The sequence below is a fragment of the Oncorhynchus mykiss genome, chromosome 10 (assembly GCF_057628025.1).
Source record: "Oncorhynchus mykiss isolate SJ-2025 chromosome 10, ASM5762802v1, whole genome shotgun sequence".
Taxonomy (NCBI): Eukaryota; Metazoa; Chordata; class Actinopteri; order Salmoniformes; family Salmonidae; genus Oncorhynchus; species Oncorhynchus mykiss.
Window position 1 is genome coordinate 84678412 of NC_143031.1, and position 27238 is coordinate 84705649.

The 27238-nt window shown below is 47.2% G+C and overlaps 1 protein-coding gene across 28 annotated transcripts in view; it reads left to right on the top strand.

Annotated features, from left to right (window-relative positions):
- LOC110515949 (uncharacterized) overlaps window positions 1–27238 on the top strand; it is a 234461-nt gene that overhangs the window by 152476 nt on the left and 54747 nt on the right. For 10 of the 28 annotated variants that reach the window (XM_090188230.1, XM_090188231.1, XM_090188242.1 and 7 more), the window contains 11 exons: window positions 4930–5154; window positions 5312–5410; window positions 6665–6819; window positions 7148–7359; window positions 7498–7705; window positions 7964–8060; window positions 8330–8558; window positions 9444–9569; window positions 10616–10738; window positions 12396–12428; window positions 12567–12588. In XM_090188230.1, the coding sequence (XP_090044356.1) occupies window positions 4930–5154; window positions 5312–5410; window positions 6665–6819; window positions 7148–7359; window positions 7498–7705; window positions 7964–8060; window positions 8330–8558; window positions 9444–9569; window positions 10616–10738; window positions 12396–12428; window positions 12567–12588 (1529 nt within the window). Of the gene's footprint in view, window positions 1–4929; window positions 5155–5311; window positions 5411–6664; window positions 6820–7147; window positions 7360–7497; window positions 7706–7963; window positions 8061–8329; window positions 8559–9443; window positions 9570–10615; window positions 10739–12395; window positions 12429–12566; window positions 12589–16802; window positions 26558–27238 lie in introns of those variants that run through there. The other 18 variants (XM_090188245.1, XM_090188246.1, XM_090188241.1 and 15 more) reach the window with 7 other exon arrangements.

Here is a 27238-nt window from a genome sequence, read left to right on the forward strand (position 1 = left end):
AAGTGAATAGAATGGAATGGAAGTGAATAGAATGGAAGTGAATAGAATGGAAGTGAATAGAATGGAAGTGAATAGAATGGAAGTGAATAGAATGGATGTGAATAGAATGGAATGGAAGTGAATAGAATGGAATGGAAGTGAATAGAATGGAAGTGAATAGAATGGAAGTGAATAGAATGGAATAGAAGTGAATAGAATGGAATTGAATAGAATGGAATAGAAGTGAATAGAATGGAAGTGAATAGAATGGAAGTGAACAGAATGGAAGTGAATAGAATGGAAGTGAATAGAATGGAATAGAAGTGAATAGAATGGAAGTGAATAGAATGGAATGGAAGTGAATAAAATGGAAGTGAATAGAATGGAAAAGAAGTGAATAGAATGGAATGGAAGTGAATAGAATGGAATAGAAGTGAATAGAATGGAAGTGAATAGAATGGAATGGAAGTGAATAGAATGGAAGTGAATAGAATAGAAGTGAATAGAATAGAAGTGAATAGAATGGAAGTGAATAGAATGGAAGTAAATAGAATGGAATGGAAGTGAATAGAATGGAAGTGAATAGAATGGAAGTGAATAGAATGGATGTGAATAGAATGGAATGGAAGTGAATAGAATGGAATGGAAGTGAATAGAATGGAAGTGAATAGAATGGAAGTGAATAGAATGGAATAGAAGTGAATATAATGGATGTGAATAGAATGGAATAGAAGTGAATAGAATGGAAGTGATTAGAATGGAAGTGAATAGAATGGAATGGAAGTGAATAGAATGGAATGGAAGTGAATAGAATGGAATGGAAGTGAATTGAATGGAATGGAAGTGAATAGAATGGAATGGAAGTGAATAGAATGGAATAGAAGTGAATAGAATGGAAGTGAATAGAATGGAATGGAAGTGAATAGAATGGAATGGAAGTGAATAGAATGGAATAGGCATCTCTGTCAGAGACAAGAAGTTTGTTAACAATTCACTACGTAGGCATCTCTGTCAGAGACATGAAGTTCGTTAACAATTCACTACGTAGGCATCTCTGTCAGAGACAATAAGTTTGTTAACAATTCAGAGAGGCAAGAGTGACAGTTCTATCTTCTCATGTCCTCTGGAACCTAGGCTGTTATCCTGTCCAGTACCCTCCTGTCCTCTGGAACCTAGGCTATAATCCTATCCAGTACCCTCCTGTCCTCTGGAACCTAGGTTGTTATCCTGTCCAGTACCCTCCTGTCCTCTGGAACCTAGGCTATTATCCTATCCAGTACCCTCCTGTCCTCTGGAACCTAGGCTGTTATCCTGTCCAGTTCCCTCCTGTCCTCTGGAACCTAGGCTGTTATCCTATCCAGTCCCCTCCTGTCCTCTGGAACCTAGGCTGTTATCCTGTCCAGTACCCTCCTGTCCTCTGGAACCTAGGCTGTTATTCTGTCCCCTCCTGTCCTCTGGAACCTAGGCTGTTATCCTGTCCCCTCCTGTCCTCTGGAACCTAGGCTGTTATCCTGTCCAGTCCCCTCCTGTCCTCTGGAACCTAGGCTGTTATCCTGTCCAGTACCCTCCTGTCCTCTGGAACCTAGGATGTTATCCTGTCCCCTCCTGTCCTCTGGAACCTAGGCTGTTATCCTGTCCCCTCCTGTCCTCTGGAACCTAGGCTGTTATCCTGTCCCCTCCTGTCCTCTGGAACCTAGGCTGTTATCCTGTCCCCTCCTGTCCTCTGGAACCTAGGCTGTTATCCTGTCCCCTCCTGTCCTCTGGAACCTAGGCTGTTATCCTGTCCCCTCCTGTCCTCTGGAACCTAGGCTGTTATCCTGTCCAGTCCCCTCCTGTCCTCTGGAACCTAGGCTGTTATCCTGTCCTGTCCCCTCCTGTCCTCTGGAACCTAGGCTGTTATCCTGTCCCCTCCTGTCCTCTGGAACCTAGGCTGTTATCCTGTCCCCTCCTGTCCTCTGGAACCTAGGCTGTTATCCTGTCCAGTCCTGTCCTCTGGAACCTAGGCTGTTATCCTGTCCCCTCCTGTCCTCTGGAACCTAGGCTGTTATCCTGTCCCCTCCTGTCCTCTGGAACCTAGGCTGTTATCATGTCCCCTCCTACCTCTGGAACCTAGGCTGTTATCCTGTCCAGTACCCTCCTGTCCTCTGGAACCTAGGCTGTTATCCTGTCCAGTCCCCTCCTGTCCTCTGGAACCTAGGCTGTTATCCTGTCCAGTCCCCTCCTGTCCTCTGGAACCTAGGCTGTTATCCAGTCCCCTCCTGTCCTCTGGAACCTAGGCTGTTATGCTGTCCCCTCCTGTCCTCTGGAACCTAGGCTGTTATCCTGTCCCCTCCTGTCCTCTGGAACCTAGGCTGTTATCCTGTCCAGTCCCCTCCTGTCCTCTGGAACCTAGGCTGTTATCCTGTCTCCACCTTTCCTCTGGAACCTAGGCTGTTATGCTGTACCCTCCTGTCCTCTGGAACCTAGGCTGTTATCCTGTCCCCTCCTGTCCTCTGGAACCTAGGCTGTTATCCTGTCCCCTCCTGTCCTCTGGAACCTAGGATGTTATCCTGTCCTGTCCCCTCCTGTCCTCTGGAACCTAGGCTGTTATCCTGTCCTGTCCCCTCCTGTCCTCTGGAACCTAGGCTGTTATCCTGTCCCCTCCTGTCCTCTGGAACCTAGGCTGTTATCCTGTCCCCTCCTGTCCTCTGGAACCTAAGCTGTTATCCTGTCCTGTCCCCTCCTGTCCTCTGGAACCTAGGCTGTTATCCTGTCCTGTCCCCTCCTGTCCTCTGGAACCTAAGCTGTTATCCTGTCCTGTCCCCTCCTGTCCTCTGGAACCTAGGCTGTTATCCTGTCCCCTCCTGTCCTCTGGAACCTAGGCTGTTATCCTGTCCCCTCCTGTCCTCTGGAACCTAGGCTGTTATCCTGTCCCCTCCTGTCCTCTGAAACCTAGGCTGTTATCCTGTCCCCTCCTGTCCTCTGGAACCTAGGCTGTTATCCTGTCCCCTCCTGTCCTCTGGAACCTAGGCTGTTATCCTGTCCCCTCCTGTCCTCTGGAACCTAGGCTGTTATCCTGTCCCCTCCTGTCCTCTGGAACCTAGGATGTTATCCTGTCCAGTCCCCTCGTGTCCTCTGGAACCTAGGCTGTTATCCTGTCCAGTCCCCTGCTGTCCTCTGGAACCTAGGCTGTTATCCTGTCCCCTCCTGTCCTCTGGAACCTAGGCTGTTATCCTGTCCCCTCCTGTCCTCTGGAACCTAGGCTGTTATGCTGTCCAGTCCCAATCCCACTGAAACCCCTAACTCCGGACTCCTGCCTGGCATGAAAATGTCAAATTTTATTCTGTAATCCACTAGGTTGCATTGTCAAAGAACTTGTCTTACCTATGCATGTCAAAATACCACTATAGAATTCACCCTACTTCTCAGTGCTGTCTCTTATTGCCTCCCCATATGAGAGCTTCGGTAGAGAACGTGTGATCAACAAACGTTACGAGAGTAGATATTGATATTTTAAAAACAGAGTTAAGTCACTGTTTAAAAAAACCTTGATATTTAAACTATTTCCGGTCTTCATCTCCACGTTATTCATCAGCTGATGTACTACCTGTATAATCATTCACTCGATTTTGCCAAATATCGGAGATGTTCTGTCATTCGTTGAAAGGAGGTTATGCAGCAACTTTGGTCGTTTGACTTTTTTGTTTGACTGCGGATACCGAGTCGGTGCTTCCTGAGCGCGCTCAGAGATAACCTAGGGAGGTGTACTGCTGAAATGCGCTGAATTCATTGAGGAACATGATAGAGCTCGGACTTTATAAACGGCCTGTTTCTCACTTCACAACAATGTCACTAACCACTGTTTCCATCCACAGTTTTTATGCGAGTAAAGTCATACCGCATAAAAAACATTTTTAAACTCACAACATCTGCGATGAAAAGTTTTGGTATCGTTGTATAAATGGCGACAGATCATTTGTTCGTTCCACATGGTGAGATCTTTTAATGACTGTAAAATTATGCAAAAAATGATGGTGGAAACGCACCCTTTCACAGATCAACCATTTAACCCCTTCTCCCCCGTTTCCCCTCCTCCCTCTCCCTCTCCTCAACACTTCCCTACTCCCTCTCCTTCTACACCTCTCCCTCTTCTCCCCCGTTTCCCCTACTCCCTCTCCTCACCCCTTCCTTACTCCCTCTCCCTCTCCTCTCCTCAAACCTTCCCTACTCCCTCTCCTCACCCCTTCCTTTCTCCCTCTCGCTCTCCCTCTCCTCTCCTCACCCCTTCCCTACTCCCTCTTCTTCTCCCTCTCCTCACCCCTTCCCTACTCCCTCTCCCTACTCCCTCTCCCTCTCCTCGCCTCACCCCTTCCATACTCCCTCTACCTGTCCTCACCTTTTCCCTACTCCCTCTCCCTCTCCTCACCCCTTCCCTACTCCCTACTCCCTACTCCCTCTCCTCACCCCTTCCCTACTCCCTCTCCCTCTCCTCACCCCTTCCCTACTCCCTCTCCCTCTCCTCACCCCTTCCCTACTCCCTCTCCCTCTCCTCTCCCCTTCCCTACTCCCTCTCCCTCTCCTCTCCCCTTCCCTACTCCCTCTCCCTCTCCTCACCCCTTCCCTACTCCCTCTCCTCTCCCCTTCCCTACTCCCTCTCCCTCTCCTCTCCCCTTCCCTACTCCCTTTCCTCTCCTCACCCCTTCCCTACTCCCTCTCCTCTCCTCACCCCTTCCCTTCCCCCTTCTCCCTCTCCTCTCCCCTTCCCTACTCCCTTTCCATCTCCATCACCCCTTCCCCACTCCATCTCCTCTCCCCTTCCCTATGTCATCTCCTCTCCCCTTCCCTAATACCTCTCCATCTCCTCTCCCCTTCCCTACTCCCTACTCCCTCTCCATCTCCATCACCCCTTCCCCACTCCATCTCCTCTCCCCTTCCCTAATCCCTCTCCCTCCTCTCCTCCTCTCCCTTCAGCTTCCTGGTCAGTTTCATGGTGGACGCCAGGGGTGGGGCCATGCGTGGTTGCCGTCACAACGGGCTGCGCATCATCGTGCCGCCCAGGAAGTGTTCCGCTCCGACGCGGGTGACGTGCCGCCTGGTGAAGAGGCACCGCCTGGCGTCCATGCCCCCCATGGTGGAGGGAGAGGGGCTGGCAGGACGCATCATCGAGGTCGGCCCCACCGGGGCACAGTTCCTCGGGTAAGATGGAGAGAGGGAGGGGGAGTGTGGACGAGAGAGAGAGAGAGAGAGAGAGTTAGTCTGTGTGTATGTGCGCTCGTGTGTGTATGTGTGTACGTCCTTGCGTGTGTGTGTGTGTTGACGTTCTCTTCTCCCCCCGTGCTGCGTAATGGATCAGTAAGCTCCACCTCCCCACGGCCCCGCCCCCTCTCAACGAGGGAGAGAGTCTTGTCAGCAGGATACTACAGCTGGGGCCTCCTGGCACCAAGTTCCTGGGGTAAATCACACACTACAGCTGGAGCCTCTAGGCACCAAGTTCCTGGGGTAACTAAAACACTACAGCTGGGGCCTCTAGGCACCAAGTTCCTAGGGTAAATCACACACTACAGCTGGAGCCTCTAGGCACCAAGTTCCTGGGGTAAATAAAACACTACTGCTGAGGCCTCTAGGCACCAAGTTCCTGGGGTAACTAAACACTACAGCTGGGTCCTCTAGGCACCAAGTTCCTGGGGTAAATAAAACACTACAGCTGGGGCCTCTAGACACCAAGTTCCTGGGGTAACTAAACACTACAGCTGGGGCCTCTAGGCAGCCAAGTTCCTGGGGTAACTCAAACACTACAGCTGGGGCCTCCTGGCACGGAGACCACGGAGAGAGAGAAGGGACACAATATATACCCCGGCCCCTGGTCTCATTATATATACCCCCCACCCACCCAGCCAGACCATATATACCCTGGTCTCACCATATATACCCTGGTCTCATCATAAATACCCTGGTCTCATCATATATACCCCCCACCCACCCAGCCAGACCATATATACCCTGGTCTCACCATATATACCCTGGTCCCATCATATATACCCTGGTCTCATCATATCTACGATGGTCTCATCATATATACCCTGGTCTCATCATATTTACCCTGGTCTCATCATATATACCCTGGTCTCATCATATTTACCCTGGTCTCATCATATATACCCTGGTCTCATCATATATACCCTGGTCTCATCATATTTACCCTGGTCTCATCATATATACCCTGGTCTCATCATATTTACCCTGGTCTCATCATATATACCCTGGTCTCATCATATTTACCCTGGTCTCATCATATATACCCTGGTCTCATCATATATACCCTGGTCTCATCATATCTTCTCCCCAGCCCTCTCCACATTTGAGTTACAGTGTCGTTGTGTTGTTGAGAATTACAGTCTGAATCAGTTCCAGTTTTATCCCATTACCCCCCATGATTTTTCCTCCCCATATTGTAATGTTGTGATTTTTCTATGTTCGGAATAGTATGTCACCTGACCCTCCTCCTCCTCCTCCTCCTCCTCCTCCTCCTCCTCCTCCTCCTCCTCATCATCAAAATATCATATCCTTCTGTTTGCTTGAATCTCCTCCAGGAATTTCTCCAGGATTTCTTTGTCCCTCATCTTGTGATGTTTTGTGTTCTTCCATGGAAGGCGTCCTCCTGTCATCACAACCTTTACCCTCTAACCCCTGACCTCTGTCCCAACAGGCCGGTGATTGTGGAGATCCCTCACTTCGCGGCCCTGCGGGGCACGGAGCGGGAGCTGGTGATTCTGAGGAGTGAGATGGGGGAGAGCTGGAGGGAACATCACTGTGAACACACTGAGGAGGAACTCAACCAAATACTGAACGGCATGGACGAGGGTGAGGGGAGACGGGGGAGGGACGGGGGGACGAGTGGGAAGGTCTGGTGCGGGGGAGAGCTGGATGGGGAGGGAGAAGGGAAGGGAAGGGAGGACAGGGAGTGGACGGAGGGGATGAGATGGGTGAGAAAGGGTGGAGGGAGGAGCAGGGAGGAGGCATGAGGGACGCAACAGAACCGGGCCGCCATGTTAGTACCAAGCCACCAATCGTTCTACCTTATTCTTTCACCAAAGATTAGGAAACATTTAGGTCCGACTGCTCAATCTGATTGGTCCTTGTGTATCATCTGACCCTGCTTCCCCGCTCCACCCATTGGTTCGTCCTCCAGAGCTGGACTCTCCTGAGGAGCTGGAGAAGAAGAGGATCTGCCGTATCGTCACCAGGGACTTCCCACAATACTTTGCGGTGGTGTCGCGCATCAAGCAGGACAGCCAACTGATTGGTCCTGAGGGAGCGGTGTTGAGCAGTACTCTGGTACCTCAGGTCCAGGCTGTGTTCCCAGAGGGGGCTCTCACTAAGAAGATCAGGGTTGGACTACAGGTAGGGAGGGGTGGGGTCTGTGTGTGTAGCTTTTTCAAGTTGGTCTTCGGCCCCAACAAAAATGTATTTGGTAACGACAAACTGAACACTTTCAAGTTCGTTGTTTCTACTTCCTAACTCTTGTTCACTTCCTCCTAGGCCCAGCCAATCAGCGTAGACCTGGTGAAGAGGATTCTGGGTAACAAAGCTACTTTTAGCCCCATCGTTACCTTGGAGCCCAGGAGGCGGAAGTTCCACAAGCCAATCACCATGACGATCCCTGTCCCCAAAAGCTCGACCAATGACGGGACAGGCAACGTGTTTGGAGGGGACACGCCCACTCTGCGTCTGCTCTGCAGCATCACTGGTGCGTAGGGAATGACTGTTGATTGGTTGATTGGCTGGTTGTTTAATTGGCTGTTTGATTGATTGATTGTTTGGCCCATTGATAGGTTGTTTGAATTGGTTGTTTGATTGGCTGGTTGGTTGATTAACTAACTGACTGAATGATTGATTTTGAGTAGTCATGTTTACCTTCTTGATATTCATCAAAGCCTGGTTTGAGTCAACCCACATTAATATGTTGAATATATTAACCGGAGTTCCTTCGTGATGTGTGTTCTAGGTGGGACCACTCCTGCCCAATGGGAGGACATCACTGGCTCCACCCCCCTCACCTTCATCAACCAATGTGTGTCCTTCACCACCAACGTGTCAGCGAGGTAATGTGTGAAACTGGTGTGTTTTCATCTGTCTGTTGTTTTTGACATTCTAGTGAAAACATCATCCTCTTTCTGATTAATTAACTGATGGAATGATTGATTCTTCATTGGATACGATTGATTGATCTGTTACATCCTTGATAGGTTGATTGATTATCTAGCCTCTTGTAGGTTCTGGCTTATAGACTGACTGACAGATTGGTCTATTGATTGATTGATGAATCTATCAATTGATGAATTATTGATCACCCCCCTCCGGTGCGCTGTAGGTTCTGGCTGATAGACTGTCGTCAGACCCAGGAGGCTGTGAGTTTCTCTACCCAGCTGTACAGAGAGATCATCTGTGTCCCCTACATGGCCAAGTTCGTCATCTTCGCCAAGACGCTGGACCCCATCGAGGCTCGCCTCCGCTGCTTCTGCATGACGGACGACAAGATGGACAAGACGCTGGAACAGCAAGAGAACTTCACAGAGGTGGCCCGGAGTAGAGACGTAGAGGTGAGAGGAGGGGAAGGAGGAGAAGAGAATGGGGAGGGGGAGAGGAGGAGAGGAGAGAGGGGGGGCAAGGAGGAGAGGAGAATGGGGAGGGGGAGAGGGGGGAGAGGGAGGAGAGGGGAGAGGGGGGAGAGGAGAGGAGGGAGAGGAAGGAGAGGTGAGGGGGGAAGGAGGAGAGGAGAGGGAAGGGGAGAGGAGGAGAGGAGAGAGGGGGGGCAAGGAGGAGGAGAATGGAGAGGGAGGAGAGGGGAGAGGGGGGAGAGGAGAGGAGGTAGAGGGAGGAGAGGTGAGGGGGGGAAGGAGGAGAGGAGAGGGAGGGGGAGAGGAGGAGAGGGGAGAGGGGGGGCAAGGAGGAGAGGAGAGTGGGGGGAGAGGGAGTAGATGGGAGAGGGGTGAAGGAGGAGAGGGGAATGGGGAGGGGGAGAGAGGGAGTAGAGGTGAGAGCGGGAAGGAGGAGAGGATAGGGGAGGAGGGAGAGGGAGAGGGAGAAGAGGTGAGTGGTGGGGGAAGGAGGAGAGGGGGAGATCTGGAAAAGCAAGAGAAATTCACAGAGGGGTCCGGAGTAGAGAGATGTAGAGGTGAAGTGGGGGGGGGGGGGGGTATTGGTGTCTGACCCTGTCTGTCTGTATGTCTGTCTGTCTGTCCCTACTATAGGTATTGGAAGGGACGCCTATCTTTACGGACTGATTTGACCCTAGCTCTCTACTGTCTGTCTGTCTGTCCCTACATTAGGTATTGGAAGGGACGCCTATCTTTACGGACTGATTTGACCCTAGCTCTCTACTGTCTGTCTGTCTGTCCCTACAATAGGTATTGGAAGGGACGCCTATCTTTACGGACTGATTTGACCCTAGCTCTCTACTGTCTGTCTGTCTGTCCCTACAATAGGTACTGGAAGGGAAGCCTATCTTTGCAGACTGTTTTGGGAACCTGGTTCCTCTGACCAAGAGTGGACAGCATCACGTCTTCAGCTTCTATGCATTCAAAGAGAACCGTCTCGCACTCTTCATCAAGGTAACACTCCTTTACTGGACTTCTTCTACGCTGGGAGAGTGTGACCTAGTTGTCCCACTTTGTTTTAGTTCTGAATGGACTTCTTCTACGCTGGGAGAGTGTGACCTAGTTGTCCCACTTTGTTTTAGTTCTGAATGGACTTCTTCTACGCTGGGAGAGTGTGACGTAGTTGTCCACTTTGTTTTAGTTCTGAAAGGACTTCTTCTACGCTGGGAGAGTATGACGTAGTTGTCCACTTTGTTTTAGTTCTGAAAGGACTTCTTCTACGCTGGGAGAGTGTGAAGTAGTTGGCCACTTTGTTTTAGTTCTGAATGGACTTCTTCTACGCTGGGAGAGTGTGACATAGTTGTTCCACTTTGTTTTAGTTCTGAAAGGACTTCTTCTACGCTGGGAGAGTGTGACGTAGTTGTCCACTTTGTTTTAGTTCTGAAAGGACTTCTTCTACGCTGGGAGAGTATGACGTAGTTGTCCACTTTGTTTTAGTTCTGAAATGACTTCTTCTACGCTGGGAGAGTGTGACGTAGTTGTTCCACTTTGTTTTAGTTCTGAATGGACTTCTTCTACGCTGGGAGAGTGTGACGTAGTTGTCCACTTTGTTTTAGTTATGAAAGGACTTCTTCTACGCTGGGAGAGTGTGACATAGTTGTCCACTTTGTTTTAGTTCTGAATGGACTTCTTCTACGCTGGGAGAGTGTGACGTAGTTGTCCACTTTATTTTAGTTCTGAATGGACTTCTACACTGGGAAACAGTGACACTGATATATAGTTTAGAATACATCATAGACACTGGTATATGATTTAGTATGTATTTTAATGAGTTTTGAGTACATCATAGACACTGCTATATAATTTAGTATGTATTTTAATGAGTTTTGAGTACATCATAGACACTGCTATATAATTTAGTATGTATTTTAATGAGTTTGATTATACAGTATAATATACCAGAATGTTTTTTCACATTCCTTGCTAATATTCCCACCTTCACCTGATTCCATGAGTCTCCAGTGATTGGTTGATTGGTTGATTGATTGATTGATTGACAGATTCGTGACTGCGCCCAGGAGCCGTGTGGCAGACTGTCCTTCACCAAGGAGCCCCGCACCTACCGTAGTCTTACCCACAAGGCAATCTGCAACCTGAACATCACGCTGCCCACCTACTGCAAGGTAAGACACCTGAACACACCTGAACTGAACACAATGTGTAATGACAGGAAATAATGCTGAACACACCTGGACTGAACACAATGTGTAATGACAGGAAATAATGCTGAACACATCTGGACTGGACACAATGTGTAATGACAGGAAATAATGCTGAACACACCTGGACTGGACACAATGTGTAATGACATTAAATAATGATAATGCTGAACACACCTGGACTGGACACACCTGGACTGGACACAATGTGTAATGACATGAAATAATGATAATGCTGAACACACCTGGACTGGACACAATGTGTATTTACATTAAATAATGATAATGCTGAACACACCTGGACTGGACACAATGTGTATTTACATTACATAATGATAATGCTGAACACACCTGGACTGAACACCATGTGTATTTACATTAAATAATGATAATGCTGAACACACCTGGACTGAACACCATGTGTATTTACATTAAATAATGATAATGCTGAACACACCTGGACTGAACACAATGTGTATTTACATTAAATAATGATAATGCTGAACACACCTGGACGGAACACAATGTGTGTTTACATTAAATAATGATAATGTTAAACATACCTGGACTGAACACCATGTGTATTTACATTAAATAATGATAATGCTGAACACACCTGGACTGAACACCATGTGTATTTACATTAAATAATGATAATGCTGAACACACCTGGACTGAACACCATGTGTATTTACATTAAATAATGATAATGCTGAACACACCTGGACTGAACACAATGTGTGTTAACATTAAATAATGATAATGCTGAACACACCTGGACGGAACACAATGTGTGTTTACATTAAATAATGATAATGCTGAACACACCTGGACTGAACACAATGTGTGTTAACATTAAATAATGATAATGCTGAACACACCTGGACTGAACACAATGTGTGTTAACATTAAATAATGATAATGCTGAACACACCTGGACTGAAATGTGAATAACGCTGAAGATCTGGCTCATACTGAATAACGTTGTCCCAAAACAGATCTGACTCAGTGTGAATAACACTGTCCCAAAACAGATCTGACTCAGTGTGAATAACACTGTCCCAAAACAGATCTGACTCAGTGTGAATAACACTGTCCCAAAGCAGATCTGACTCAGTGTGAATAACACTGTCCCAAAACAGATCTGACTCAGTGTGAATAACACTGTCCCAAAACAGATCTGACTCAGTGTGAATAACACTGTCCCAAAGCAGATCTGACTCAGTGTGAATAACACTGTCCCAAAACAGATCTGACTCAGTGTGAATAACACTGTCCCAAAGCAGATCTGACTCAGTGTGAATAACACTGTCCCAAAGCAGATCTGACTCAGTGTGAATAACACTGTCCCAAAACAGATCTGACTCAGTGTGAATAACACTGTCCCAAAGCAGATCTGACTCAGTGTGAATAACACTGTCCCAAAACAGATCTGACTCAGTGTGAATAACACTGTCCCAAAACAGATCTGACTCAGTGTGAATAACACTGTCCCAAAGCAGATCTGACTCAGTGTGAATAACACTGTCCCAAAACAGATCTGACTCAGTGTGAATAACACTGTCCCAAAACAGATCAGACTGAATGCCTTCTTTATTTCTCTCCTTGGTGTCCTATTCAGGAGTCTGACTCAGACCTAGACGCAGATGACGAGGTAACCAACTACACCTTTTCAGAACATTCCTCTTGTTAAAATTTGATAAAACGTTAAAACACTTTTGTTTTTAACCTGATTTATGTTTATTCACTGATTGTATTCAACGTTGTTGTATTGAACCCTCCTTTCTTACAGAGTGACAAGAGTGACAAAAAATGTAAGCTGAGTTTATTTGTTTTTTGAAATGATTACATTTGTTGGTAGTGACAAACACAGGCTCTGCATTAACTAACCTTCAGAACTACCTGTAGTCCAGGAAGAACAGATTCAATTACATTGTCGTTTTGTTTAAAAATGCAGTACGCAGGCCAATGATTTGCATTGCTTAACATACAACAATGGCCACTTGACTAGCCGAGTTGTGTGTAATATACTATACTATAGTAATATAATATTACTAACACCTTGTCTAGTTACCTGTGGGTTCCTGACCACTATACTATAGTAATATACTATTAATATAACCTCGTCTAGTTACCTGTGGGTTCCTGACCACTATACTATAGTACTATAATATTACTAACACCTTGTCTAGTTACCTGTGGGTTCCTGACCACTATACTATAGTACTATAATATTACTAACACCTTGTCTAGTTACCTGTGGGTTCCTGACCACTATACTATAGTACTATAATATTACTAACACCCTGTCTAGTTACCTGTGGGTTCCTGACCACTATACTATAGTACTATAATATTACTAACACCTTGTCTAGTTACCTGTGGGTTCCTGACCACTATACTATAGTACTATAATATTACTAACACCTTGTCTAGTTACCTGTGGGTTCCTGACCACTATACTATAGTACTATAATATTACTAACACCTTGTCTAGTTACCTGTGGGTTCCTGACCACTATACTATAGTACTATAATATTACTAACACCTCGTCTAGTTACCTGTGGGTTCCTGGCCGCTATGCTATAGTACTATAATATTAATATAACCTTGTCTAGTTACCTGTGGGTTCCTGGCCGCTATACTATCGTAATATACTATTACTAACACCCTGTCTAGTTAGCTGTGGGTTCCTGGCCGCTATGCTATGGCTGGTATGCGTTGCATCCCTTCCTCTCCAATACCCATTCTGTTTCTCCCTCCTACAATCCCTCCCTCCTTCATCCATTCGACCATCATCATCATCATCACGCTATAGGAAGTCAAAGGGAATGAACGCTTGAGTTACTGTATGAATGTTTGAGATACTATATGAATGTTTGAGATACTATATGAATGTTTGAGATACTATATGGATGTTTGAGATACTGTATGAATGTTTAAAATACTATATGAATGTTTAAGATACTGTATGAATGTTTGAGATGCTGCATGAATGTTTGAGATACTATATGAATGTTTGAGATACTGAATGAAGGTTTAATATACTGTATGAATGTTTGAGATACTATATGAATGTTTGAGATACGGTATGAATGTTTGAGATACTGTATGAATGTTTGAGATACTGTATGAATGTTTGAGATACTATATGAATGTTTGAGATACTGTATGAATGCTTGAGATACTGTATGAATGCTTGAGATACTGTATGAATGTTTGAGATACTATATGAATGTTTGAGATACTATATGAATGTTTGAGATACTGTATGAATGTTTGAGATACTGTATGAATGTTTGAGATACTGTATGAATGTTTGAGATACTATATGAATGTTTGAGATACTGTATGAATGTTTGAGATACTGTATGAATGTTTGAGATACTATATGAATGTTTGAGATACTACATGAATGTTTGAGATACTATATGAATGTTTGAGATACTGTATGAATGCTTGAGATACTGTATGAATGCTTGAGATACTGAATGAATGCTTGAGATACTGTATGAATGCTTGAGATACTGTATGAATGTTTGAGATACTGTATGAATGTTTGAGATACTGAATGAATGCTTGAGATACTGAATGAATGCTTGAGATACTGTATGAATGTTTAATATACTGTATGAATGCTTGAGATACTACATGAATGTTTGAGATACTGTATGAATGTTTGAGATACTGTATGAATGCTTGAGATACTGTATGAATGCTTGAGATACTGAATGAATGCTTGAGATACTGTATGAATGCTTGAGATACTGTATGAATGTTTGAGATACTGTATGAATGTTTGAGATACTGAATGAATGCTTGAGATACTGAATGAATGCTTGAGATACTGTATGAATGTTTAATATACTGTATGAATGCTTGAGATACTACATGAATGTTTGAGATACTGTATGAATGTTTGAGATACTATATGAATGTTTGAGATACTACATGAATGTTTGAGATACTGTATGAATGTTTGAGATACTATATGAATGTTTGATATACTGTATGAATGTTTAAAATACTATATGTATGTTTGAGATACTGAATGAATGTTTGAGATACTATATGAATGTTTGAGATACTGTATGAATGTTTGAGATACTATATGAATGTTTGAGATACTGTATGAATGTTTGAGATACTATATGAATGTTTGAGATACTGTATGAATGTTTGAGATACTATATGAATGTTTGAGATACTGTATGAATGTTTAAAATACTATATGAATGTTTGAGATACTGTATGAATGTTTGAGATACTATATGAATGTTTGAGATACTGTATGAATGTTTGAGATACTATATGAATGTTTGAGATACTGTATGAATGTTTGAGATACTATATGAATGTTTGAGATACTGTATGAATGTTTGAGATACTATATGAATGTTTGAGATACTGTATGAATGTTTGAGATACTATATGAATGTTTGAGATACTGTATGAATGTTTGAGATACTATATGAATGTTTGAGATACTGTATGAATGTTTGAGATACTGTATGAATGTTTGAGAATACATATATTTGCCATGGCTCTTCCAATGTGAATATATAACCTCCCGTTTTTTAAATGTATTTGGACGGCTGACGAAAACACACTGTACTATGACAATATGTTAAACGAACGTCATTTCATTCTGGATTTTTCCTTGCCTGGAATTAATTCAAAGATTAATTTTCAGTTTATTTTTGTCTCCGATCACTCCCTTATTTTACTTTCATGGTTGTTGAAACACTTTCTTTGCTCTGCATGAAAATAACTTGACTCACACATACATATGGTATATGTTTGTTAGTCTGTGTATGTGTGTGTTACCACTCATTCTCCTTTTCTGTTATCAATTAATTTGCCTGTTATATCACTGGTATATTTTCTGTTATCAATTCATTAGCATGTTATATCACTGGTATGTTTTCTGTTATCAGTTCATTAGCCTGTTACATCACTTGTATCTTTTCTGTTATCAATTCATTCGCCTGTTATTTCACTGGTATCTATTCTGTTATCAATTAATTAGCCTGTTATATCACTGGCATCTATTCTGTTATCAATTCATTAGCATGTTATATCACTGGTATCTTTTCTGTTATCAATTCATTAGCCTGTTATATCACTGGCATCTCTTTTCTTAGATCACTGATATTTATTTAACAAATTAACTGAGGTTATCTACATGTATTTATATATAGTTTTACTGATAAGATATTTATTTACAACATTAACTGAGGTTTATTTATTTATATATAGTTGTACTGATTATATTTGATTTACTTTAGAATTCCTGACAGTCAGCTATCAGCGGTTAATATGGCACGGGAAACATTCTGCTCTTTTCTCCCTGTTTGCTTTTTTTAGTTTATTTATTTATATATAGTTTTACTGATTAGATATTTATTTACAACATTAACTGAGGTTTATTTATTTATATATAGTTTTACTGATTATATTTGATTTACTTTAGAATTCCTGACAGTCAGCTATCAGCGGTTAATATGGCACGGGAAACATTCTGCTCTTTTCTCCCTGTTTGCTTTTTTTAGTTTATTTATTTATATATAGTTTTACTGATTAGATATTTATTTACATCATTAACTGAGGTTTATTTATTTATATCTAGTTTTACTGATTCTATTTGATTTACTTTAGAATTCCTGACAGTCAGCTATCAGCGGTTAACATGGCACGGGAAACATTCTGCTCCTATCTCCCTGTTTGCTTTTGTCAGTGAAAATGAACCGTTCATGTTGAGATACAATCTTGAGATCTTTGTTTGTGTGAAACCAGTCTGTTTTTTTCTTCCTCCATTTGTTCCATATTCAGCAGGGTTTGAGGGGTCAATTCCATTACAATTCAAACAGTCAATTCAGAAAGTAAAGCAAAATTCTAATTCCACATTTTTCCTAATTGAAAAGCGTTGAAGAGAATTGGAATTTGGAACTGGAGTTTCAGTCTACTTCCTGAATTAACTAGAATATAAATGGAATTGACTCCAAAGCTGGTATTCAGGTCGCTCCCCATTTTTATTTTTATACCTTCCTGTTGTGTTTAGACTACTTCCTGTTGTGTTTAGACTACTTCCTGTGTCATGTGTATGAATGTGCAGTCAAACACACCAATATGTATCGACAGGTTATTTCTTGCCCATATCTTTCCTCCGTCCTGTTCTGTTTCTCTTCTGTTTGCTTCGCTTCTGCTGTTGCTGCCCTCCTCCCCCCATCTCCCGTCCCCCGCTCCTCTGGAGAACTCACCACTCCTCTTCCGTTGTCAAGCTGCTTTCCCCTTTCCCTGTGTTGAACAGAAGATATACTGTGATATGTTCTGCCCTGACCACAGTTTTTTCCGATGTCTTCTCTTCCCCTTCACTCCATCCTCCCCTTATGTTCTTTACACCTTTTGGTTTGGTTTCCTCCTTTTTTTCAAAATGGAAGACGACGAGACGGAGTCGACAGAGACTTACACGCTGCCGACCAATCAGGTGCTAGACCCAGCCATGCTGGCCAGCCCTGACCTCCTTTCAGAGGTCTCCGATATGAAACACGACCTCATCAAGATGTCTGCCATCTTGACGACAGAGCAAACTGAACACCCAAGCCCTTCGGATAGAGGAAGAGGAGGAGGAGGAAGAGGAGGAGGAAGGACAGGGATGGAGGAGGAACCCGGGGAGCCGTTTGAGATCATGGAACAGGTGAAAGAGGATCTGGAGAAGGTTGGAGATATTTTACGAGGGGGAGATACTAGATTCACAAACAACAAAGAGAAAGTACTGCAGATGTCCAAAATGGAGGAACAGGAGTGGGTTATTCTCTCTCAGACTAAAGCCAAAGCCATGACTCCCTCTGATGTTCAGGAGCCGGTACTACAAGAAGTCAGCATTCAGAGGAAGACCTCTCCCACAATGACCAAAGAGTTTAGAGATATGTCAGGTATGGTGTCTCACCTCAGTGGAGGCGTGAACAAGCACCTAGAAGAGAGATCTGGTGTAACCAGTTTCCCACTACAGGACATCATAGTCCAGGAGAGATTAGATCAGGTCGTTCTGAAGCGGGAAGGCAAACGCCATCCCCCTGAGATCAAAAAGCCGATCAGGAAGAAGTTGAGGGACAGGGAACGTTCTGGATGCAGCAGTTCCGAGGGGGAGCTGGAGAGGATGAGCTCTGAGGAGTCCCTTGATGGGGATGTTGTTCTGGGAGAGCCGAGGCAGGAAGTGGTTCCCGGGTCTAAGCCTGGAGTGGTTCCCGGGTCTGAGCCTGTAGTGGTTCCCGGGTCTGAGCCTGGAGTGGTTCCCGGGTCTATGCCTGGAGTGGTTCTTGGGTCTGAGCCTGTAGTCGTTCCCAGGCCTATGCCTGGAGTGGTTCCCGGGTGTGAGCCTTTAGTGGTTCCCAGGTCTATGCCTGGAGTGGTTCCCGGGTCTGAGCCTGTAGTCATTCCCAGGTCTATGCCTGGAGTGGTTCCCGGGTCTGAGCCTGTAGTCGTTCCCAGGTCTGAGCCTGTAGTCGTTCCCAGGTCTATGCCTGGAGTGGTTCCCGGGTCTGAGCCTGTAGTCGTCCCCAGGTCTATGCCTGGAGTGGTTCCTGGGTCTGAGCCTGTAGTGGTTCCCAGGTCTATGCCTGGAGTGGTGTCTGGGTCCGGACCTGTAGTGGTGTCTGGGTCTGGACCTGGAGTGGGGCCCGGGACTGAGTTAAAACCGACTGCAACCCTGGATTGGGATGTCGTACTGGGGGAATCTGGGCTCGGTTCTGGGTCTGAAACTTGGTCTGGGCCTTCTGGACCAACCCCAGCCATGGAGCCACCAGTGTCGCCCCTGGTCGTGGAAACCCCAATCGGATCCATAAAGGACAGAGTGAGAGCTCTGCAAAAGAAGGTTGAGGAAGAGGAAGAGGAGGAGGATGGCCGTAAGCGAAAGCCTATACAGGCGCCAGTCCCTCAGAACACAACTTTCATCACCATCACTAAGGAGACGGGTGAGCCCCAGATGCCAGATCTTCCTAAGCTTCCCAGATCTCCGAAATCCCCCCGGTCTCAGACGGAGAGGCTGGAGGAGACAATGTCTGTCCGGGAGCTGATGAAGGCATTCCAGACTGGCCAGGATCCTTCCAAGAACAAAACAGGGCTCTTCGAGCACAAAGCCATGACGTCATCCACAACCTCCACATCGAGCTCCGAGGCAGTGATCTACAGTGAGACCTACAGAGCTGAAACCAGTCCCACAGAGCATACGCCATCAGAAACTCCAACTTCGACAATCCTCTGCTCGCAGAGTGATGTTCTGGCTCTCCATTACAAAGGGGTGGATGATGAACCACATCTGATCTTAGTAAGAGACCACTCTGAAGACTCTGAGATAACTCATGTCTTAGAAAGGGACCACTCTGAAGACACTGAGATAACTCATGTTACGGTTCAGTTGCAGGAGTCAGCAACTAACATCAACAGAATACAACCAGAGGAAAGAGGGATCCCTCTAGACAGGGCTCTACCAGAGGACGGATGTATCCTCCTAGAAAGGGGTCTGCCAGAAGGTGGAGAGATCCTCCTAGACAGGGCTCAACTGGAGGAGGGAGGGATCCTCCTAGATAGGGCTCTACCAGAGGACGGAGGGGTCCTCCTAGACAGGGCTCTACCAGAGGACGGAGGGATCTTCCTAGACAGGGCTCAACCAGAGGATGGAGGGATCCTCCTAGAGAGGTCTCTACCAGAGGACGGAGGGATCCCTCTAGACAGGGCTCTACCAGAGGACGGAGGGATCCCTCTAGACAGGGCTCTACCAGAGGACGGAGGGATCCCTCTAGACAGGGCTCTACCAGAAGACGGAGGGATCCCTCAAGACAGGGCTCTACCAGAGGACGGAGGGATCCCTCAAGACAGGGCTCTACCAGAGGACGGAGGGATCCTCCTAGACAGGGCTCTACCAGAAGATAGAGGGATTCTCTTAGACAGGGCTCTACCAGAGGACGGAGGAATCCCTATAGACAGGGCTCTACCAGAGGACGGAGGGATCCCTCTAGACAGGGATCTACCAAAATACAGAGGGATCCCTCAAGACAGGGCTCTACCAGAGGACGGAGGGATCCTCCTGGACAGGGCTCTACCAGAAGACAGAGGGATTCTCCTAGACAGGGCTCTACCAGAGGATGGAGGGATCATCCTAGACAGGGGTCTACCAGAGGACGGAGTGATCCAACTAGACCGGGATCTGTCAGATACTGGAGGAATCGTCCTAGACACGACTCTACCAGAGGACAGAGGGATCCTCCTAGACAGGGGTCTACCAAGAGATAGAAGGATCCCTCTAGACATGGATCTACCGGAGGACGGAGGGATCCCTCTAGACAGGGATCTACCAAAGGACAGTTGTATCCTCCTAGACAGGGCTCTACCAGAGGATGGAGGGATCTTCCTAGACAGGGCTCAACCAGAGGATGGAGGGATCCTCCTAGACAGGGCTCTACCAGAGAATGGAGGGATCATCCTAGACAGGGCTCTACCAGAGGACGGAGGGATCCTCCTAGACCGGGATCTATCAGAAAATGGAGGAATCTTCCTAGACAAGGTTCGACCAGAGGATGGAGTGATCCTCCTAGACAGGGCTCTACCAGAGGACGGAGGGATCCTCCTAGACAGGGCTCAACCAGAGGATGGAGGGATCCTTCTAGACAGGGCTCTACCAGAGAAGGGAGGTATCATCCTAGACAGGGCTCTTCCAGAGGACAGAGTGATCCTCCTAGACAGGGCTCTACCAGAGGATGGAGGGATCCTCCTAGACAAGGTTCGACCAGAGGATGTAGTGATCCTCCTAGACAGGGCTCTACCAGAGGACGGAGGGATCCTCCTAGACAGGGCTCAACCAGAGGACGAAGGGGTCCTCCTAGACAGGGCTCTACCAGAGGATGGAGGGATCATCCTCGATAGGGCTCTACCAGAGGACGGAGGGATCCTCCTAGACGGGGCTCTACCAGGGGATGGCGGGATCCCTCTAGACAGGACTCTACCAGAAGATGGAGGGATTCTCCTAGACAGTGCTCTACCAGAGGACGGAGGGATCATCCTAGACATGGCTCTACCAGAGGATGGAGGGACCCTCCTAGACAGGGCTCTACCAGAGGACAGAGGGATCCTCCTAGACAGGCTTCTAGCAGAGGATGGCGGGATCCCTGTCGACAGGGCTCTACTAGAGGATAGAGGGATCCTCTTAGTCAGGGCTCTACCAGAGGACGGAGGGATCTTCCTAGGCAGGGCTCTACCAGAGGCGGGAGGGATCATCCTAGATAGGGCTCTACAAGAGGATGGAGGGATCCCTCTGGACAGGGCTCTAACAGAGGATGAAGGGATCCTCCTAGACAAGGATCTAACAGAGGACGAAGGGATCCTCCTAGTCAGGGCTCTACCAGAGGACGGAGGGATCTTCCTAGGCAGGGCTCTACTTGAAGACGGAGGGATCCTCCTGGACAGGGCTCTACCAGAGGACAGAGGGATCCTCCTAGACACGGCTCTACCAGAGGATGGAGGGATCCTTCTAGACAAGATTCTACCAGAGGACGGAGGAATCCTCCTAGACAGGGCTCTACCAGAGGATGGAGGGATCCTCCTAGGCAGGGCTCTCCCAGAGGATGGATTGAGCAGCCCAGAGATGATGCAGCTGGAGGAACCAGAGATGGGACCAGACCGGAAGTCTTCTATAGAGATGATGCGGCTGGAGGAACCAGAGATGGGACCAGACAGGAAGTCTTCTACGGAGATGATGGAGCTGGAGGAACCACAGATGGGACCAGACAGGAAGTCTTCTACGGAGATGATGCCGCTGGAGGAACCAGAGATTGGACCAGACAGGAAGTCTTCTACAGAGATGATGCAGCTGGAGGAACCAGAGATTGGACCAGACAGGAAGTCTTCTACAGAGATGATGCAGCTGGAGGAACCAGACATGGGACCAGACAGGAAGTCTTCTACAGAGATGATGCAGCTGGAGGAACCAGAGATGGGACCAGACAGGAAGTCTTCTATAGAGATGATGCAGCTGGAGGACCCAGAGATGGGACCAGACAGGAAGTCTTCTATAGAGATGATGCAGCTGGAGGAACCAGAGATGGGACCAGAGAGGAAGTCTTCTACGGAGACAATGCAGCTGGAGGACCCAGAGATGGGACCAGACAGGAAGTCTTCTGTAGAGATGATGCAGCTGGAGGAACCAGAGATGGGACCAGACAGGAAGTATTCTATGGAGATGCAGATCAGCCCAGACAGGAAACCCTCTGAGGACTTTAGCGCTGACATCAAGGCCGAGCTGGAGGACAGTCCAGAGTACCAGCTGTTCAGACAGACCTCGTTTATAGGGGATGACGACCACCCACAGGCTGAAGCAGCCGAGGAGGAGCTCCCAGCAGACCACCCAAACGACACCCCAACCTTCATGTTCAGCCCCTGTATGCACGAAGACAGGCGGGATGAGTTATTCACTAAGGCTGAGAACCTGGTGGGGAATGAAAGCCCTGTGAGTCTGAAGCATGAAGGCGCAGCGGACTCTCCCGGGACTAGCCTAGGAACCAGGACTCCCCATTCAAGCACGGGGGAGAGTGAGAAACACGAAGGATTAGCAGACACCCCACCGATGAGCCCACTCACATTCCCCACTCAGGAGGTTGACCTGCCCACAGTTTATAAAGAGACAGAGAGAATGGACGGGGTGAAAGTACGAGGAGATGTAACTCATGGTGATGAAGAAATCTTTCCAGAAACTGAAGATTTAGTCGTAGAAACCAAATCAGCGACTCCGTCCCCTGTTCGGGAACCGCTGTTACAAGAAGTCACGATCCGACGGAAGACCTCCCCCAGACCGGTTAAAGTGGTGAGAGATATGTCAGGGATGGAGTCCCTCCTCAGGGGAGATATGGATCACGACCTAGAACAGAGACCATCACCTGTCCGTGGCGCTGAAGTGATGACAGTTCAGGAACCGCTGTTACAAGAAGTCAGGATGGAAAGGAAAACCTCCCCCAGACCGGTTACAGTGGTGAGAGATATATCACGGATGGAGTCCCTCCTCAGGGGAGATATGGATCACTACCTAGAACAGAGATGTATGGTAAATAGTGGTTCACCAAAGGATGACATAGACCAACAGCAGAGTTTCAAACAGACCATTGTGACCAGGGAGGTAGACATGGAGGTAGACATGTCTACAGAAGATACAGAGACAAAAAAAGAAGATTGGTGGAAAGTGCAAGACATGGATGATGGTGGCTCTCGGGGTGCCGAATCGATAATCTTGAACCCAGTTCAGGAGCCGATGTTACAAGAAGTCATGATCGAAAGGAAGACATCGCCCAGACCAGCTGTAGGAGTTAAAGATACGTCAGGCATGGAGGCACTCCTCAGTGGAGATTTAGAACAGTACCTAGAAGACAGACCTGTAGATCTCAGTGGTGTACCGGAGGACGACATCGTACAAGAGAGATTTGAACAGGTTGTGATTACACGGGAGAGAAAACAGGAAACCCACACGTTCTCCACTGAGCAGGTAGACCTGTCCGCAGCAGATAAAGTGACAGAGCGAGATGTTGTTAATGTAGTGCAAGTAGGAGCCGCGGAGGACGGCGTCATCTACGGTGATAACGACTTTGTGCAGAGTTGTTCAGCTGGGGGGGAAGCATCAGAAAGTTCAGCTACTACAGTGATACGTTCAAGAGACTCAAAGAAGGTGACCTTTGACCTTCAAAGGACGTTTGATTCAGCGCTCCCCGCTCAAGCCTCTGAAGAGGACGACCAGGTCCCTGTTGACAAAAGACTCATCTTAGAGGACTGGGATGATTTAGAGATAAAACCATCGTACCCCAAAACTACAGAACTTTCATACTCAAACCTAAACATGCAAGACTCAATTTCAGCAGACAGAATTGCTCCTGAATCTAGTTGGGTTGTACCAGAGCGCCATGAAAGGGATTCATCTGATCATGGAGCTGCGCACAGTCCAGACGGTGTGGGTCAGGCCCTCAGACCTGCAGACTTAGAGGTCCTCTTTCCTTTGGCCCTGGGCCACCCAGAGAGACGACTCTCCCATGGGGATTCTCTGGAGACCAGTCCTGTCATGGATGAAGGTTCCTCCAAGACGTCCCCTGACTCTATAGAGCCAAGCTCAACCGGGGACTCCCCCTGCCTTGACTCACTGGAGAGCAGCCCCACTGAACTGAAACAAGACACAGGCTTCCAGGCGACAAAGAAGACAGCTGTGTATGAAGACTACTTCTCTCAGCTTAGAGCCTGTCTCGGTGAGGACAGCAACATCAGCAACATTGAGAATGAGGATTACTCCAAACGGACTTATCAAATGGGTGGTGAGCTCGAGGGTCCCCTCCCATTGAAGGGGGAAGACCCTGAGTGGCTCTCCATGCCCATAAATCGGAGCTCAAACCCTGAGGATGATATGGACGACGTGGATGCAGAGGGGAGCGAGACCGGCCAGAGACAGTTCACCCCAGAGGAGGAGATGTTCAAAATGGCCGCCAAGATCAAAACCTTCGAGGAGATGGAGCAGGACGTTAAAACGAAGACAGACGGGAAACCCTCAGACGGCTCTGTGTTATCAGACTGTGAGGATTATGAAGAATGTCAGTCGATCGTTGACCTGATGGACAGGGAGGCAAAATCATCTAAGCCCAAAACCGATGCCGGTACTCTTCAGTCTGAAATTGAAACTGTGGCTGAAATCCAACCCTCAGTCCCTGGTGCAGTAACTGCGTTGGATAGTTCAGTTCACTTTGAAGCTCACCTACCATACAGTGCCTCAGGACATTCACCATCAGGAAAACAGGTCTCTGAGCACCTCGAATATCGTTCACTAAGCACTGAAAAAGAACAATATACCACAGTAAACATCAGTGAAAATATCAGTGAACGTACTGAGCAGAAAGAGAAGATAGATGTAATATCAGCTATGCAAGCACACGAGGAGGAGATGGATCAGTCACAGTTGAGTGTCAGTCAGTCTGGTGAAAGTCAGTCAGTCAAACCAGAGGTGTTGTGCACCGACGATGAAAGCTTCAAGGAGGTGGAGGATGCGGATGGTAAGGCAGCCGTGTTGGAAATGCATCCCGAAGACATGCCTGTTCTAGGAGAGCTGGTCCCATGGAGTGCCATGTCAGACGACAACGAGGATGACAATGACGATGAAGCCTTCGCAGCACGTGTGGAGGCGGAGGAACGAAGGATGATGGCACTCGTGGAAGACCGCCGTACCCCTGACACCACACCGGGTCGCACACCAACCGAGGGGGGCACCCCCAATCCCTTCCAGTTCCAGGAAGGGAAGTTCTTTGAGATGACCAGAGGGGGCGCTATCGACATGACAAGGAGGAGCGTTGAAGAGGAGGGCGAGGGCTATGCCTTCTTTCACATAGGAGAACACCCAGTTGACCAGGTTCTGTTCGAGGACACTGGAGATTGCGCTGGCCCCGTTGTTCTCAGATCAGAACAGACTATTGCCGTTGGTGATCTACACCTCCAGAAGGTGGACCACACCAAAGATGATTCTGACTCCTCCTTCCAGACTATACCATTACCCGAGGCTGATCAGAGGGGGAAACCAGTGGCCAAACCCAGTACCTCCATGGAGCCAAAAGCTGAAACATTCCCCCTGCTAGAAGCTAAGATGGGAAGCTTCTTAGAGGTAGGTTCTCCAGACCCGACTATAGCTGAACTCCAGATGTTTACCACCACTACTCTTGTCACCCGCTCTGTGTACTCTGAACAGGTCCGCCAGTCATCCGACTCATCTCTTGAGGATGAAGAAGAAGAGGAAGAGGAGCAGGGTTCTGTCATTGAGATGCCCGCTGGCTATTATGACTCAGTGGCACCCCCTAGTGTCCTGCACGGGTATGACACCTTGGCAGGGTCTGACACCTCAATGGCACCCCCTAGTGTCCTGCAAGGGTATGACACCCCGGCAGGGTCTGACACCTCAGTGGCTCCCCCTGGTGTCCTGCAAGGGTATGACACCTCATCAGGGTCTAACACCTCAGTGGCACCCACTAGTGTCCTGGCAGGGTCTGACACCTCTAGTGTCCTGGAAGGGTCTGACATCTCAGTGGCACCCCCTAGTGTCCTGGCAGGGTCTGACACCTCTAGTGTCCTGGAAGGGTCTGACGTCTCAGTTGCACCCTCTAGTGTCCTGGCAATGTCCTACACTTCAGCAGACACTGTGGCTAAGGATGAAAGCAGTTTCAAATCAAAGATACCCATCAAAGCTGGTTCAATGAAATCAGACCTCGGCCTTGAGCAGAACTCAACAGTGGAGGAATCTCTTGTTCAGGACCGGAGGACGAGGTCCGAGGAGGATTTTGGAGCCGGGAAGAAAATATTAACTGACAAAGACAGCAGGAGTCACTCCGACAGCGACCATCCTGCAACTAAATCCAAACCTCTCACCTCCAGACTCCCTGTCATGAGCAAACACAAACCCACATCCCACTCCTCCTCCTCTTCCCAGCCCGACAGAGACCAGGGCTCTGACGTACGAGAGCCTTCCCTCCGATCCTCTCTGGATGTCGACGACATCAGCAGCAGCGGTGATCACAACAGTCCAGATTCTGTTATCTTCAGGTATGACAGACCAACGCCTCGCAGATCTGCCCCGGACATGAGGGCTTTGTCGACTCAGACACGGGTTCGAGCTTCCTCGGTGACGGGGGAGGTGTTTGAGTCGAGACCCATCTGGGAAGACTCAGTAGAAACTCAGATGCAGCGAATCTGGGATGATCGGACAACGGAGCGGCAGCAAGGTACCAAAAAATCTGGCACTTCCTGTCCTCTCTTTCTCTGCTCCTTGGAAGACCTAACTTTGTCTTATTCAAGACCAATCATTAGTCACTTTTCTGTTGTGTGTCTTGTTTTGTCATTTTGTGCCGTGCTGTGTTGTCTTGTCCTGTTCTGTTTTGTCTTGTCCTGTTCTGTGTTGTCTTGTCCTGTGCTGTGTTGTCTTGTCCTGTCCTGTGTTGTCTTGTCCTGTGCTGTGTTGTCTTGTCCTGTGCTGTGTTGTCTTGTCCTGTGCTGTGTTGTCTTGTCCTGTTCTGTGTCGTCTTGTCCTGTTCTGTGTTGTCTTGTCCAGTGCTGTGTTGTCTTGTCCTGTGCTGTGTTGTCTTGTCCTGTGCTGTGTTGTCTTGTCCTGTGCTGTGTTGTCTTGTGTTGTTTTGTTTCTTTTCCATATAAATGTCTGTGTCTATTGACGATTGTCTAGATATCTATTGTCTATGTATGTGTACATTAAATCTCAAGATTGACTTACCTAGATGTGTTAGGAGAAAACTCATGATTAACTTCAGGACATCTAATAGACTACTTACTACATTACTGAAACTCCTTATACTAATAATCACCACATTGAGTTCGGAATGCCACAGTCTTTCCATTGTTTAAGTACTAATCGACTACAAACACACTGTCGTGGTGGTCCGAGTAGAGGT